This window comes from Meriones unguiculatus, chromosome 16 (assembly GCF_030254825.1).
Source record: "Meriones unguiculatus strain TT.TT164.6M chromosome 16, Bangor_MerUng_6.1, whole genome shotgun sequence".
Taxonomy (NCBI): Eukaryota; Metazoa; Chordata; class Mammalia; order Rodentia; family Muridae; genus Meriones; species Meriones unguiculatus.
The window spans coordinates 9,773,682-9,787,056 of record NC_083363.1 but is presented as its reverse complement, the minus strand read 5'-3'; the positions used below and the strand labels follow the sequence as shown (position 1 = coordinate 9,787,056).

Here is a 13,375-nt window from a genome sequence, read left to right as displayed (position 1 = left end):
CCACTGTGGTAGTCTGAGTGAAAATGGCCCCTGTACACTCATAGGGAGGGGTTTTATTTGAAAGGATTAGGATATGTGGCCTTGCTGGAGTAGGTGTGGCCTTGCTGAAGAAAGTATGTCAATGGGGGTAGACTCCGACGTTTCAAATGCCTAAGCCAGGTCCAGTGGTTCTCTCTTCCTACCTGCCAATCCAGAAGTAGAACTTGAAGCTACCTCTCCAGCACCATGTCTGCCTGCCTGCCACCATGCTTCCCACCATGATGATAATGGATTCAACTTCTAAACCTGTAAGCCAGCCCCAATTAAATGCATTCCTTTATAAGAGTTGTCGTGGTCACGGTGTCTTTTCAAAGCAATAATAACCCTAACTAAGACAACCACACATCCAAGAATATTTGGCCATAACAAATCAGTCTTGAAGAATAAAGACACACACACACACACACACACACACACACACACACACACACACAAGTTGGGTACGCAGAGAAGAAAGGTAGGATAAATCTGAAAAAGTGTTAAGGATGGGGGTGAACTTATCAAATCATATATGAAATTCTCAAATAATAATAACAATATCTTAATACAGGTATTGTTGGCTGGAGAGATGGCTCGGTGGTAAAGAACGCCAGATTCTCTTCCAGAGGGCTCACATGTTAGCTCACAGCTGTCTGTGACTCCAGTCCCACTGGATCCGACACCCTCTTCTGAACTCTGTGGGCACCAGGCACCCATGTGGTATATAAACACACATGCAGACAAAAATACCCCATACACATAAAATAAATTAATTTTAAAATTATTGCTATCAGGGGCTAGCAAGACGGCTCAGCGGGGTCAAGTCTGATGATCTGAGTTCAATACTCAGGAGACACATGGTAGAAGGAAAAAACCAACTCCTGCACACATTCTGACCTCTACACATGATGGGGCACACCCCCACCAATACACAATAAAGGTTTGTTTGTTTGTTTGTTTTTAATATTGGTATCAGAACTAGTGAAATGCGATGGAGCAAAACCTGGCTGTAGTGGTTTGAAGGGAATCTGAACGCTTGGTGCCGGGTTGGAGGCTCTGTTTGGGGAGGTGGTTTGGTCTTGCTGGAGAAAGTCTGTCACTGGGGGCAGGCACTGAGAGTAAAAAGCCTTCCCCACTTACACTTCCCTCTCTCTGCCTCATGCTTGTGGTTGAGATGTCAGCGCTAAGCTCCCTGGTCCTGCCACCATGACTGCTGCTCCCTGCCATGCCTCCCCACCATGACCAATGCTGATTCCTCTAGAGCCAGAAGCCAAAGGGCACTCTCCCTACTCTTGAGTTGCCTCATATCATGGCTAACATGACGGGCAGCCATCTTTCCTCCTCTCCCTGCTGTGGCACCTGCTGGGCCCTGGTCTGGAAAGGCCTGTTGCTTCCTGGGGCAACGGCCAGCAGCAGGTTTGCTGACCAAAGACATGGTGGCATGACATTATGAGTGGGTCTGTGAGTGCCTATGCGTAGTCCTGCTCCTCCTCACTGAACCAGCAATCTCCTACCTTCTCTCTTCTGACAGTTGTCAACTCCAAAAGGGCCTGCCTGTCCCTTGGGAAGCCATCCGGGGGGTCACGTGGTTCACCCTTGCTCAGTGCACTAGGGAGGTCTTGGCTCTCTGACAAGGCCAGTATCTGGTGGCTCTCATCAAATACCATCTGCAGCAAAGCCTACGGTAGGAAAAAAACACATCAGGAAAGGGAAGACATGCCAGCTGGACTACCACCACCTCAACTTGTCCACTTAAAATAAAATTTAAAAAATTTTAAAAAATATATATATTTTTTATTGTTAGGTAGCTTAAACAGAAAACACTAAGAACTTCTCTTCAATGTTTAGTACCATGCATAATTTGGAGAGACAAGAAATAAAACAAAAATCAGTTGTACTGGCTGGTACAACTGGTTGGCCAACTTGACACAAGCTAAAGTCATCAGAGAGGAAGGAGCCTCAGTTGAGGAAACGCCTCCAGGAGATCCAGCCTTAAGGCATTTTCTCAGTTAGTGATCAATGGGGGAGGGCCCAGCCCACAGTGGGTGGGGCCGTCCCTGGACTAGTGGTCCTGGGTTCTAGGGGAAAGCAGGTTGAGCAAGCCAGTGGAAGAAGCCAGTGAGCAGCACCCCTCCTGGCCTCCGCATCAGCTCCTGCCTCCAGGATCCTGCCCTGTTTGAGTTCCTGCCCTGACTTCCTTCAATAATGAACAGAATCATGAAGTGTAAGCGGAATAAACCCTTTCTTTCCTAATTTGCTTTTTGGTCATGGTGTTTCATTGCAGAAAAGAAATCCTAACTAAGACAATCAGTCATTCCAATTTCCATTTGTGTGTGTGGGTGTGCTCATACATATATATATATGGAGACTGTGTTTGTGTTCATACATATGTATATGGAGACTGTGTGTGTGTGTGTGTGTGTGTGTGGGTGTGGGTGTGTGTGTGTTTGGAGACCGGGCGTTGATATCATATACAATCCTTAGTCACTCCTCACCTTATTTTTCCAAACAGAATCGTTCACTGAACCTGGCGCTCAAGTCAGGAAGCTTCAGCTACACTGGCCAGCAAACCCCAGGGATCTTCCTGTCACTGACCCATTGCTTAGATTATGGCTACAAGCTGCCATGCCCTGATCTTATATGAGTGTTAAGATGACCCTCAGACCTTCATGCTGCTGTGTAATTTCTGAATAATTTCCCTAGTTCCTTGGTTTCCATTCTGAAAGGAATAAAGTTTTATTTTAAACATAATTTCAGAATTCTTAGTAACATTAAAGCTGCTTTTATTTATTGGTGGGGCTAGAGAAATGGTTTGGCAGTTAGGAGTAGCTAGCTAGTTTTCCAGAAGACCCAGGTTCAATTCCCAGGACCCACGTGGCTCCTCACAACCATATGCAATTTCAGTTCCAAGGGATCTGACACCCTCTTCTGGCCACCATGGACAAGAGGCACACAAGCGGTACACAAACAACAGCTAGACAGAATACCCACACACATATAAAAAAAATAATTAGCTGGGTGGGCTGACCCAGACCTACAATCTCAGCACTAGGCAGGCTGAGCTAGAGGCCAGGCTGGGTCACACAGTGAGACCCGGCTGCAACACAAAAAACATTGTTTTGAGACACTTCTTTTATTCGAGTTAAGACACCATACTGGCATGATACCATCTACTTACCTGGCCGTGCTGACATCAGTGTCTTTGTTATAAACGACATAACTGCTCAACGGCAACTAGTAGCCTTTCCCTCTCCTCTAAAGACAACAGTACTCTTCTGCGGAGCTCTCACTCGACAAGGACAAGCCAGTTCTGAGCCCCTCAAGCAAGAAGCCCCAAGGCCCCTAGGTAGGGGGCTGGCACCACCTGTGGGGCTGGCACGGTGGCAGTGCAGAGGGCCATCAGGTTGGACTCCCACTTCTGTGGTGGCTCAGGATGACTGTGGCACACCCACCAGCGGGCTAAGGCTGACCGTCTGGATAGGTGTAGGCAGCCAACAAGAAAGGGACAGGCTTTCCATGTCCGTGTGAGTTGCCAGTATGCTCAGTAAGAGCTCTTGGGGCCTCACCTTCATGTGCTTTGCATGGACTTCCTTCTCCTTCATGGATCCTGGTGACTGGACAACCCTTCTAGGGGAAGGAACAGAAGCAGAAGCTGCAAGACCAGTGGTGGGAGTCTCGGATCCTCCTGAGCCCAAGGTCATCACTGTAGCAATGCCAGGACCATCACCTAGGAGCACACAGGGTCAGGAGCTGAAGCCACAACACTTACTGCCAACTACAGTTATAGCAACTCATACCATATACAACACCTATAAGCACAAGGCAAAGGTGGAAATAAATTTCAAAAGACACAAGTAGGAGGAAATGAGTAAGGAAGGAAAAGCTTATTCTCCGTGTCTGATGTGTTAACTGCCTGTGACTTGAACATAAACCTCAGGGTTATCTCAGCCCCTTACACAGATGTACCTGTTTATTCCCATTGGCAACTGGACCCCAGAAAGCACTGAGGAGCAGCCAGACTATACCTAAGGCCTAGGTACTTCACAGCCAGCCAGGGGACCAAGGTGCAGCAGAAAGGGCACCAGGCCTGGAGGAGGGGGTCAGTGGGGTGGACAGCAGTGGACTCCATCAGTAAGATGGATAGTCTACATGTGTCTGGATGTCTGATTGGACATGAGGTGGGAAAGGGACTGTGTTCAGAGCTTGTGGCACCAGGTACCTAACAGGGGCTTTACAAGCCCTTGGGAACACAAATGCTGGCTCATCAGGCCTATAACCTGCAGTAGCCCAGGGAAGCCTAAAGGAACATGCTGGCCAGTGAGGTAGAGTAAGGGTTGGGTGAGCAGGAAAGCATTCCTCCGCCAGCACCCGGCCTCTTGGGAGACAGCAGCTTCAGACCCACAGGGAGCAAGAGCATCAGAAGATCTCCACTTCAAGGAAGGTGAGTCCCCATTCTCAGACACGCAATGGAAGCATTAACACCCAAATATGCTGGGGGGGGGGGGATTGAATGTAGCAAACAGAAGGAAATCTTCGAAAAAATATCAAACATGTACAGAGAAATCCCAGACACAACCGCAAGCATGAGGTGGGGAAAACAAAGTTGATACACGGAAACTCACAGCCTTAACGTGCTAACAGTCATAGAGGGGCACGTGTGTACAGACCTCCAAGGATTGACAAGGAAAGTAAAGCAAGGAGAATTCACTGCTATGTTTAGATGCCAGGTCAAATTAATTTATTTATTTTATGTCCCGATTGCAGTTTCCCCTCCCTCCTCTCCTCCCAGTCCCTCCCTCTCACCTCAACACCATTTTATTTTTATTTATTTTTGTTTTGTTTGAGACAAGATCTCTAACTCATAGAAACGTGCCTGCCTTTGCCTCCCAAGTACTCTAATTAAAGGTGTGAGTGCCACCACTCACCACCACTGGCTAGATGCTATTTTAAATAGCAAATATGATCTGAAAATAAATCAAACACTAAAACACAGACGTCCCCAGGGAATGCTGGACTCAAGCTGGGGAATGGATGGAAGTCACCGGAGGAGGACAACACAGACCACTCAACTGTTCAAGCCGTATGCTCCAACTGGGAAAATGAAAACTAAAATTCAAAGCATTTCTTGCATTAGCATTTTACAAATAGTGAATTTCCAATGAACTGCATTTCATGATGAGCCCATTCTTTCAAATTCTTAAAAAAGGCAACGATGATTTGAAACACTTTGCATACACTGACTTGGAACAAGATAGCCATTAAAGAAGTTATGAATAGCGAAGAGCACAGTTTGGCCCAACATCTTTAATGAAAACCAACCCCACAAGAACCTGAGAACAAGGGCAAAGGTCGGAAATACAGAGCAGCATTTACACATCTCCAGGTCCCTTCCAAGGGACACCCCCACTCTGAGAAGGAAGACCTGGCAGATATAATTGTGGCCCATGGAGTCCAAACTGACCCTATGAACCTCCTGCTGTGATAGGAACAGCCTATGCTCAACTTCAAGAACAAGCCCAAACCCCATGAACAGTTCCCACTTCTACTCTTGGAAAATGCTCGTGTTTGAAGCCCAGAGAGGGACAGATAGATTGCTCTGCACACAGGCGGAGTGACAGGCAAAGTGAATTCCTGACTTGCTCTTGTTCTCCTGTCCTTTCTGTGCAGGGCACTGTTGGGACAAGGGGCACAATCTGCTTAAGATCCAAGGACAATAAACTACAGGTGCTAAGCACTGTGCTGTGACCCAGACTGCACAAAACCTGATGACATTCTTAGGAGACAGATGGCAGCATGCTGGCAACTCATACTCAGGGCACAAGTAGGTGACAGTGCATTTGGACAACAGGGACGACACAGTGAAATGAAACCTTTGTACTATTCTGAACTCTAAAGCATTCACACACACACACTTAAAAAAAATATGATTGACTCACTTTTGTCACTCCCATCACTTCTTCTTGCTAATTCATGAGAGGGGGATGTTAACGCTTCTTGAGAATCAAAAGATGTTATGATAAAGTCTTCAACGTCCTTCTCCTATTCAGACAGACAGACAGACAGACAGGCAGGCAGGCAGATTTTTATATGGTCACAAAACAGTAAATAACAATAGATGAAGAACCCCACTCAAACCGTTCACAACATACAAATACCCGGGATGCGCTGGACACACGTGCCGCCAACAACTCAATCAGCACTGATGGAGAAAGGTCTCAGTGAGTAAACGCACTTGCAGCCAAGCCTGACAGCCTGAGTGTAAACCATGGGACCCACATGATAAAAGGAGAAAACCATTTCCCTTAAGATGTTCTCTGACCTCCACAAGCCACACACAAACACACATGCACGCCAAATAAATAAAATGTGATTTTATAAAACTTAAAAAATATATAACCTTCGTAATAATATCTGCAAATACCTGCAAATATCTCAGATTCTTGAAATCTGTGCATAAATGATAGTGTATGGGTATCTTAGATAACATGCATCCCAAAAAAGCATCTTCATAGAATAATATTTCAAATAGAAAAATGTAATTAAACTAAAAGACAGCAAGTTGAAGTGTTTGTAATATTACTCAGCATCACACGCACCACCTCGCAGAAGCACGTGGACTATTACTGTAAATAAACCCAGGCTGTGGCCACGGCTTAGTGAGAAGAGCGAGTTCCCAACCGCAGCACCCATGTAAGAACCCAGGCCGGGCGGTCCACAGCTATAATCTCAGTACTTGGAAGATGGACACAAGAAGATTCCTGGAGCTTGCTGGCCAGCCAGCCTAGCCCAAACAGGAAGCTCTGGTTCGGTGAAAAACACTGGCTCAAAATAGCAGAAAGCAACGGAGGAGGAAGAACCCACGGCATTGACCTCTGACCTCCACATGCACTCCTACACACAAAATCTAAGACATTTCAGGCGAGTCCTTTTGTACATTACAGGAGAATTATGACTGCTGCTCAGAGTTAACATCAGTTAAGACACACCACGTAGTGCTCTGAGGACTGCAACCACCCCTCGTGTTGCGGGCATGACTGAAATGATCTAGGTGTCCCTACAACAGTCGGCTGGAGGGCTGATTTCTTCTGGAAAACCAGGCTCCTCAGCAACTATGAGGCACCTCCTGTCAGGTGAGCCAACAATAGCTTTGCTGTGATGCACCCCTACGAAAACACTGACCACCCGCAAATGCAGCCACAGTGGGCGCGGGGAGACACTTACCATGGCTGTCCTCTCCACATGGTGGTTCTCAGCCGAAGGAGCCACCACCCACAGTGGGGCCTGGCCTGGTGCCGACTTGCCCGGGTAACAAAGCATCCCTGATGCATCAGCCTGCAGCAGTGGGTCCGTCCAGTCTGGTGATGTGTCCACACTGTGAAGGCTCACTGTGCCTGTGCCGGGTGTCAGGGCGAGGCTGTGCTGGAGCTCGAGGGTCGAGTCCTTCCGGAGGACCTCGGGGGAGCTCCAGGAAGACAGGTCCAGTACCCTCACTGGGTCCTTCTGAGGCTCGGCCTCCTCGGTGTGGAGAGGGTCACTGCGCACAGTGGTTTGTGAGGAAAGAGGTCCACCTTGTGATGTTAACTTTCCTTGAGTGTGGAAATCTGGCATTTCAATTTGGACCAACAAATCCTCATCTTTAGTAACATCCATTACATCCCACGTGGATTTAGCAATATTAAATACGTCAACGGGAGGCAATGCCTCACTTTCTTCACCATTGTGGCAGTTATTACTTGAACCATTTTCTGACAGGTTTGGCTGAGGTAGTTTAGGATTTTCCATGCTGGTGTCCCTGAAGGCCATGGACTGTACCAGGTGGTTCAGTTTCTCCTGAAGTTGTTTCACCTGGACTATGAGATTGGCATTGCCCAGCTGACAATCGGCCAGTTGCTTTTCCTTAGCCTACGAGGGAAAAGTGAAGCAGCTGAGTTATAAGACACCTCACCATTCTTTCTCTACTGTTTCTGAACTATTTGCAGAAAATGAGCACCTATTAAGGTAGGCTCCATGACGAACCTTCCAGACACTTAAGATGTCAAGTTTACCTAAGGTCATGAATGGAAGCGTAAACATTTTTGTTTTGTTGCTTGCCTAATGACAAGCATCGTACTCATGGCCTGTGATGATTTCACTTGAGGTTTTGGATTTTTGTTTTGTTTTGATTGGATTGGAGGAAAAAAGGACTAGAAGGTTCTATACCTAAACACTCAAAAACAAAGAACTGTAATTGCTATAACGAATGTGGAGTTTCGTTGTCAGCAGAGTGACGAGGCTGGGTGGTCCTACAGTCACACAGATGAAGCCACTGTAAGCACAGGGAGTCTGCTGTCACATACTGTCACACACTGGCATTTTCCGTGGAGTGTGTTTCCTGAGAGTGTCCAAAGGCCTCTTGAGAGGCACACAAACATCTCTCAGAATCACAGCCCAGGGCCAGGGCCGGCTCTTAGCCTGGGTCCTGCCAATGGTGAACTCTAAACCCTCCATGTTCTCAGACACAAATGTGCACATGACACATGCAGGGGTGGTGCATGAGTACTGGGCCTCAACATTCACGTCAGAGACACCATCCCAGTCTCCAACGTTTCCAAGTGCCACAGGGCCTTCTGATGCTCACAGGTGGCTAAGAAGCCAAGGGCCTATTTTGTGAGCGCCAGTGAGCAGGCCACAGGTGCTCGCTCAGCAGGAGGACCTTATTCTAACAGGGGTATTTTCTGAGTGGCTCCTGCAGCACACAGCCAGGAGAGGAGCACCCCCTATACCCGCACGCAAACCCAAGACGAGGGCTGCTGAACCACGGCATGGCACCCAGAAAGCACAGCCTCCTGCTCCCTCTTTAAATCAAGGTTCCCCGCAGGGCCCTTCTTTCCCAGAGGTGGGGGGGAAATCATCCTTTCTTAGAGGAAAAGATATGGGAGGGAAAAAAAGCTCAAAAAACCAATCTCAAGACTTTTCAAGGTTGGTAGGGCCAATGGAAATGAGCTGCGGTAAAAACCTCAGGGATGGGAGGTGGGGCAACCGGTCTTCACGTGAACAAAACGCATCTCGGACTTCAGGAGGGAACATGGAACCTCACAGAAAGCTTACAAGATACTTCAGAATCAACAGGGTCATCACTACAACAGGGTTTATGGGCTCAGGGGAGGCTCCAGCATGTGGGTGTAGTCCATGAGATACGCCCACCCTGGACAGGCCACCCTGGCATGGTGTACGCCACTTGCTGAGCCTAGCACAACTGAGGACAGTCAGGCCCGGTCCACCTTATCCCGAGCCGCCATCGGCAGACGACGCCAAAACACCCACGCACCTGCATCCTCTCAAGAACCCCGCTGTCATCCTCCATGCTCAAGTGCATTGCATCTTTCACTAAACGCATCTCTGCTTCCAGTCGCCTCTGGCAGACTGCAAGCACTGACATCACACTTTCGGCCTTGTAGAGACTGGCATCTTTTAGTGTCACAAGGACTTTGGAAGACTGTAGATTATCCTTGACCAGAGGAAACACAGAGAGCTGCTAAGGCAGTGGTTCTCAACCATCCTAACACTAAGACCCTTTTATTTAATTTTAATTTTATTTTATTCACAGGTCATTCACTTGTATCCCAGCTGTAGCCCCCTCCCTTTTCCCCTTCCAATCCCACCCTCCCTCTCTCACTAAGACCCTTTAATATGGCTCTTCATGTTGTGCTGACCCACAACTGTAAAATTATTTTTGTTGCTACTTCATAACTGTAATTTTGCTACTGCTATAAATCATAACATAAGCATCTGTTCTCCAATGGTCTTAGGTGACCCCTGTGAAAGGGTCATTTGACAGCCCCTAAAGGTGTCATGAGATCCATGGGTTGCAAACCGATGCTCTAAAACTAGAGCTGGATTAATCAGGGAGTCTGATGAGGCTTGGACCACCCGAGCACTAGTGCTTCGAAACACGAAGACCCACTGCGGGGGCAAGCGCTCCTGCCTCTGCTCGCTGCCCACGGCTGGGCAGCAGACACAGCAGGCAGAGGACTCCGTTAGGGTTAGGGATAGGCAAAGCAGACAACTCAGGTTGGAGGTCGCCTGTGGTAGGGAGGTACAGAGCAGAGCAGCTGGCAGGAGCAGGAGGAAGCAATCAGGCAACTAATCCCTAAAGTTCTACTCAGTGTCAAGCTGGAACATTTTAAAAGGCAGCTTGTCTATGGCCTTCTGTTCCAAAATGAAATGAGCTTAAATTAGTTTTCATGGGATGGGATTATTAAAAAAACAAACCATTTATTTGATTAGAACACACACAAAACCCAGCAAATTAATGCCAAGTGACCTAGTATATACAGATCCAAAAAATTAAAAGAACTATTTTAAAAAGTTTAAGTGGCTTAAAATGCTAATATTTTTAAAGCTATACAAAGTGACACCCAGTAGGAGTCACTAGCAGAACCACTGAGCTCAGGTGACCCAAACTCCAGGCTCTCTTCTCTGCCCTGCCAAGAGCCACTAGTGACAACAGCAGCTCAATGTCCAGAATAAAAAGAAGTCACTCAAGTTAAAAAGGCAGAAGTGGTTGGGGTGAGGCTAAAGAAGAACACACACCCAGCATCCCCGCCTGGCCCCAGCACCCCCTGCACACCTCCAGCTGCACTACAGAAGGCTACCCACCGTAGCTCCCAATGATCGGGGCCTACCTGTGGGGCTGAGCTGGGGGGAGCCAAGGCCAGCCCTCTGCTGACACTGTCCTGTTCCGGTTGATCGTCATGTTTAGCCTGTGCATCGGCACAAGGGTATGGGCAGCCAAGGGATGCTACATGAGCCTGTTGCGGGTCCAGCTCCACCTGGCACCTCAGGAAATGCCGGGACAGCACTTGCAGCTGGCGGCTAAGGCGAGCACACTGCACTCGCAGCTGCTGCAGCTCAGGAGGCTCGTCTGGGGAGGCAAGGGTCTGCTGTTCTAGAGCATGGCAGAAGTGTGCCAGAGCCAAGAGGATGGCCTCCAGCTCCAGGGAATGGCTTACTTTCCACTTGTTCATGGTTTCAATCTCCAAATCTCTCTGCACAATGATTGCTTCCTTTGCCTTCAGGAGATCTTCAAAGTCTTGGATCCGGGAGGCCATGCCTTCAACCTCGGCCTCTCTGAGGGCCACAGAGCGCTCCAGGTCAGCCAGGTGTCTTGCAGCAGCATCTTCTGCAGCCTGTAGTCGCTGCTGCAATGCCTCCAGGGCTTGACTGTGCCCGTGCGCCTGCTCTGCCAGAAGCTGCCCAAAGACCTCCTTGGCTGCCTGTGCAGCTTCTAGCTCATTCCGGAGTGCCTGCGCCTGCGCACCCAGGTTCTCTGCCTGGAGGTGAGACAGCTCACTGTGGAGGCTGCCGGCCTGAGGATCACTGACTTCATGCACCTTGGGCCCCATGAGGCTCAGCTCGCTCTGCAGCTTCTCAATGACTTCATGCAGCTGCTCGATTTCTTCCGCTTTGTCCTTCTGTAGCTGTTCTTGGTTTTCCTGCAGATTTTCGATGATGGCTTTCAGCTCTTCGATCTCAGAGTTTCTGCGGCGTGCAGCCTAAAGAGGAGACACATGTCATATGGTAGTCAAACATGAGGGAGCCAGTACATAGACGTGGCGAGGTCTGACAGCTGAGAAGAGCAGAGACAGGGACAAACCAACCCTACCCTCAGATGGCTTTGCAAATCCAAACACACTACACACTCCTCAGGTACAGAGAAAGAATGCCCACAGATCTCAACGCATCATCAAACTAAAACTCCGCACCTAAAGCTCCGGACCTAAACTCAGAAACTCCAACTTCAGCCAAGGATGGTTATTGCCTTTTATTCTTCTGTGCCCACTTGTGAGACTGACACACCTCCTACTGTACCAGTGAGACACCGAATTACCCTTTAACTGACTGGTCTGATTTGCCTGACACAGCAGTTGAACTTCCGGTGTCATGCTAACAACCGGAAGTGACAGCGCTGGCCAGGGGCTCTGCAACGAAGAACTGAATGAGCCCCACCTGCTGTCCCTCCAAGCACCGGCTCGAACGCCGCACGCGTGGTGGCAGGCTCTAGACTGCTGCCGGGCATGCCATGAACCGCCTTTGCTAGGCATCAAAGAGTACACTCACGCTGTGCTGGTTAACCTAGTGCCCAGTCACTTTAAAGTAACTCAGATATGAAATAGCTTCTTAAACCCACAAAAAGCAGTAAGTGGAAATTTGGGGTTCGTATACGTGACAATATGGCTCAACTCCAGTCTCTGAAGATACTATCATCACATATCATCGTATGGTGACCAAAACCGGAAAAATTCAAACCAATTTGTGTTCTAACAGTTTTCAAACAATGTCTCATGTTTTGTTTCTAAAATATCAAGGGTCCTGTAAAAATATACGGTGCCACTAGCTTTCATAGTTCAGACACAAATACAAATCGGGCCTATAATACAAACAATAACAAAACAAAAGCCAGCAGGTGTGGTAGGTGCACAGCTCCAATCCCAAGACCTGGAAGACAGAGGCCAGCATCGTTGACATAGTAAGAACTGTCTTTGAAAAAAACAAAAACAAAAAAAAAAAAAAAGCAAGCCTAGCAGTGGTGGCTCATGCTTTTAATCTCAGCCCTTGGGAGGCAGAGACAGGCGGATCTCTGAGTTCAAGGTCAGCCTGGTCTACATAGGGATTTCCAGGACAGCCACGGTTTCACAGAGAAACCTTATCTTGGGGAAAACAAAAAAAGCAAGTCATTTCCCACATGTACAATGCTCATGAATGTCATGCTCTACAGTTAACAGAAGGCTATGTGAAACACAAGACTGTGTGGTGGTTTGAATGATGCCCCTACAGACTCATGTTTGAATACCTGGTCCCAGGTTAGTAGAACTGTTTGGGAAGACTTAGGACCTTACTAGAGGAAATGTGTCACTGGGGGCGGCTGCTTTGAGGCTTCAAAAGCCCACCATTCCCCATTAAGCTCTCTCAGGCCCCTGCTTGGCAATCAAGATGAAAACTCTCAGCTACTGATCTAGCATCATGCTGTCTGCCATACTGAGCACAGACTCTAACCCTGATACCCAAATAAATGGTTCCTTTTATAAGTTGCTTTGGTCATGGTGGCTTAGCACGGGTGTAAAAGTAACTAAGACACATTTACATGCCCAGGAAGCTCCATTCTGCTCACCTTTCTGTGTGCTGCACACAGGTACAGGCCAGTGAACGGATCTTTAAGGAAGATTCTGAGCATGTGCAAGAAAAACCCCAAACATGACTTAAATCATCCACATTACAAAAAATATACAGTGTGTTTGTAATTAGAACACTAAGCAGAAAAAATAGAGCAAACAAGAAAAAAATACCTCAAGGAAGAATGGCTCTAAATTTCTCAATA

The 13,375-nt window shown here is 47.9% G+C and overlaps 1 protein-coding gene across 7 annotated transcripts in view; it reads right to left on the bottom strand.

The window, feature by feature from the left end:
• The window catches only part of Pcnt (pericentrin), a 96,209-nt gene that overhangs the window by 28,838 nt on the left and 53,996 nt on the right, over window positions 1-13,375 (bottom strand). For 5 of the 7 annotated variants that reach the window (XM_021652507.2, XM_021652508.2, XM_021652505.2 and 2 more), the window contains 6 exons: window positions 10,683-11,552; window positions 9,326-9,505; window positions 7,240-7,920; window positions 5,955-6,057; window positions 3,585-3,745; window positions 1,533-1,697 (listed from right to left, as the gene is read on the bottom strand). In XM_021652507.2, coding sequence (XP_021508182.1) covers window positions 1,533-1,697; window positions 3,585-3,745; window positions 5,955-6,057; window positions 7,240-7,920; window positions 9,326-9,505; window positions 10,683-11,552 — 2,160 coding nt within the window. The remainder of the gene's footprint in view (window positions 1-1,532; window positions 1,698-3,584; window positions 3,746-5,954; window positions 6,058-7,239; window positions 7,921-9,325; window positions 9,506-10,682; window positions 11,553-13,375) is intronic. The other 2 variants (XM_021652506.2, XM_021652509.2) reach the window with 1 other exon arrangement.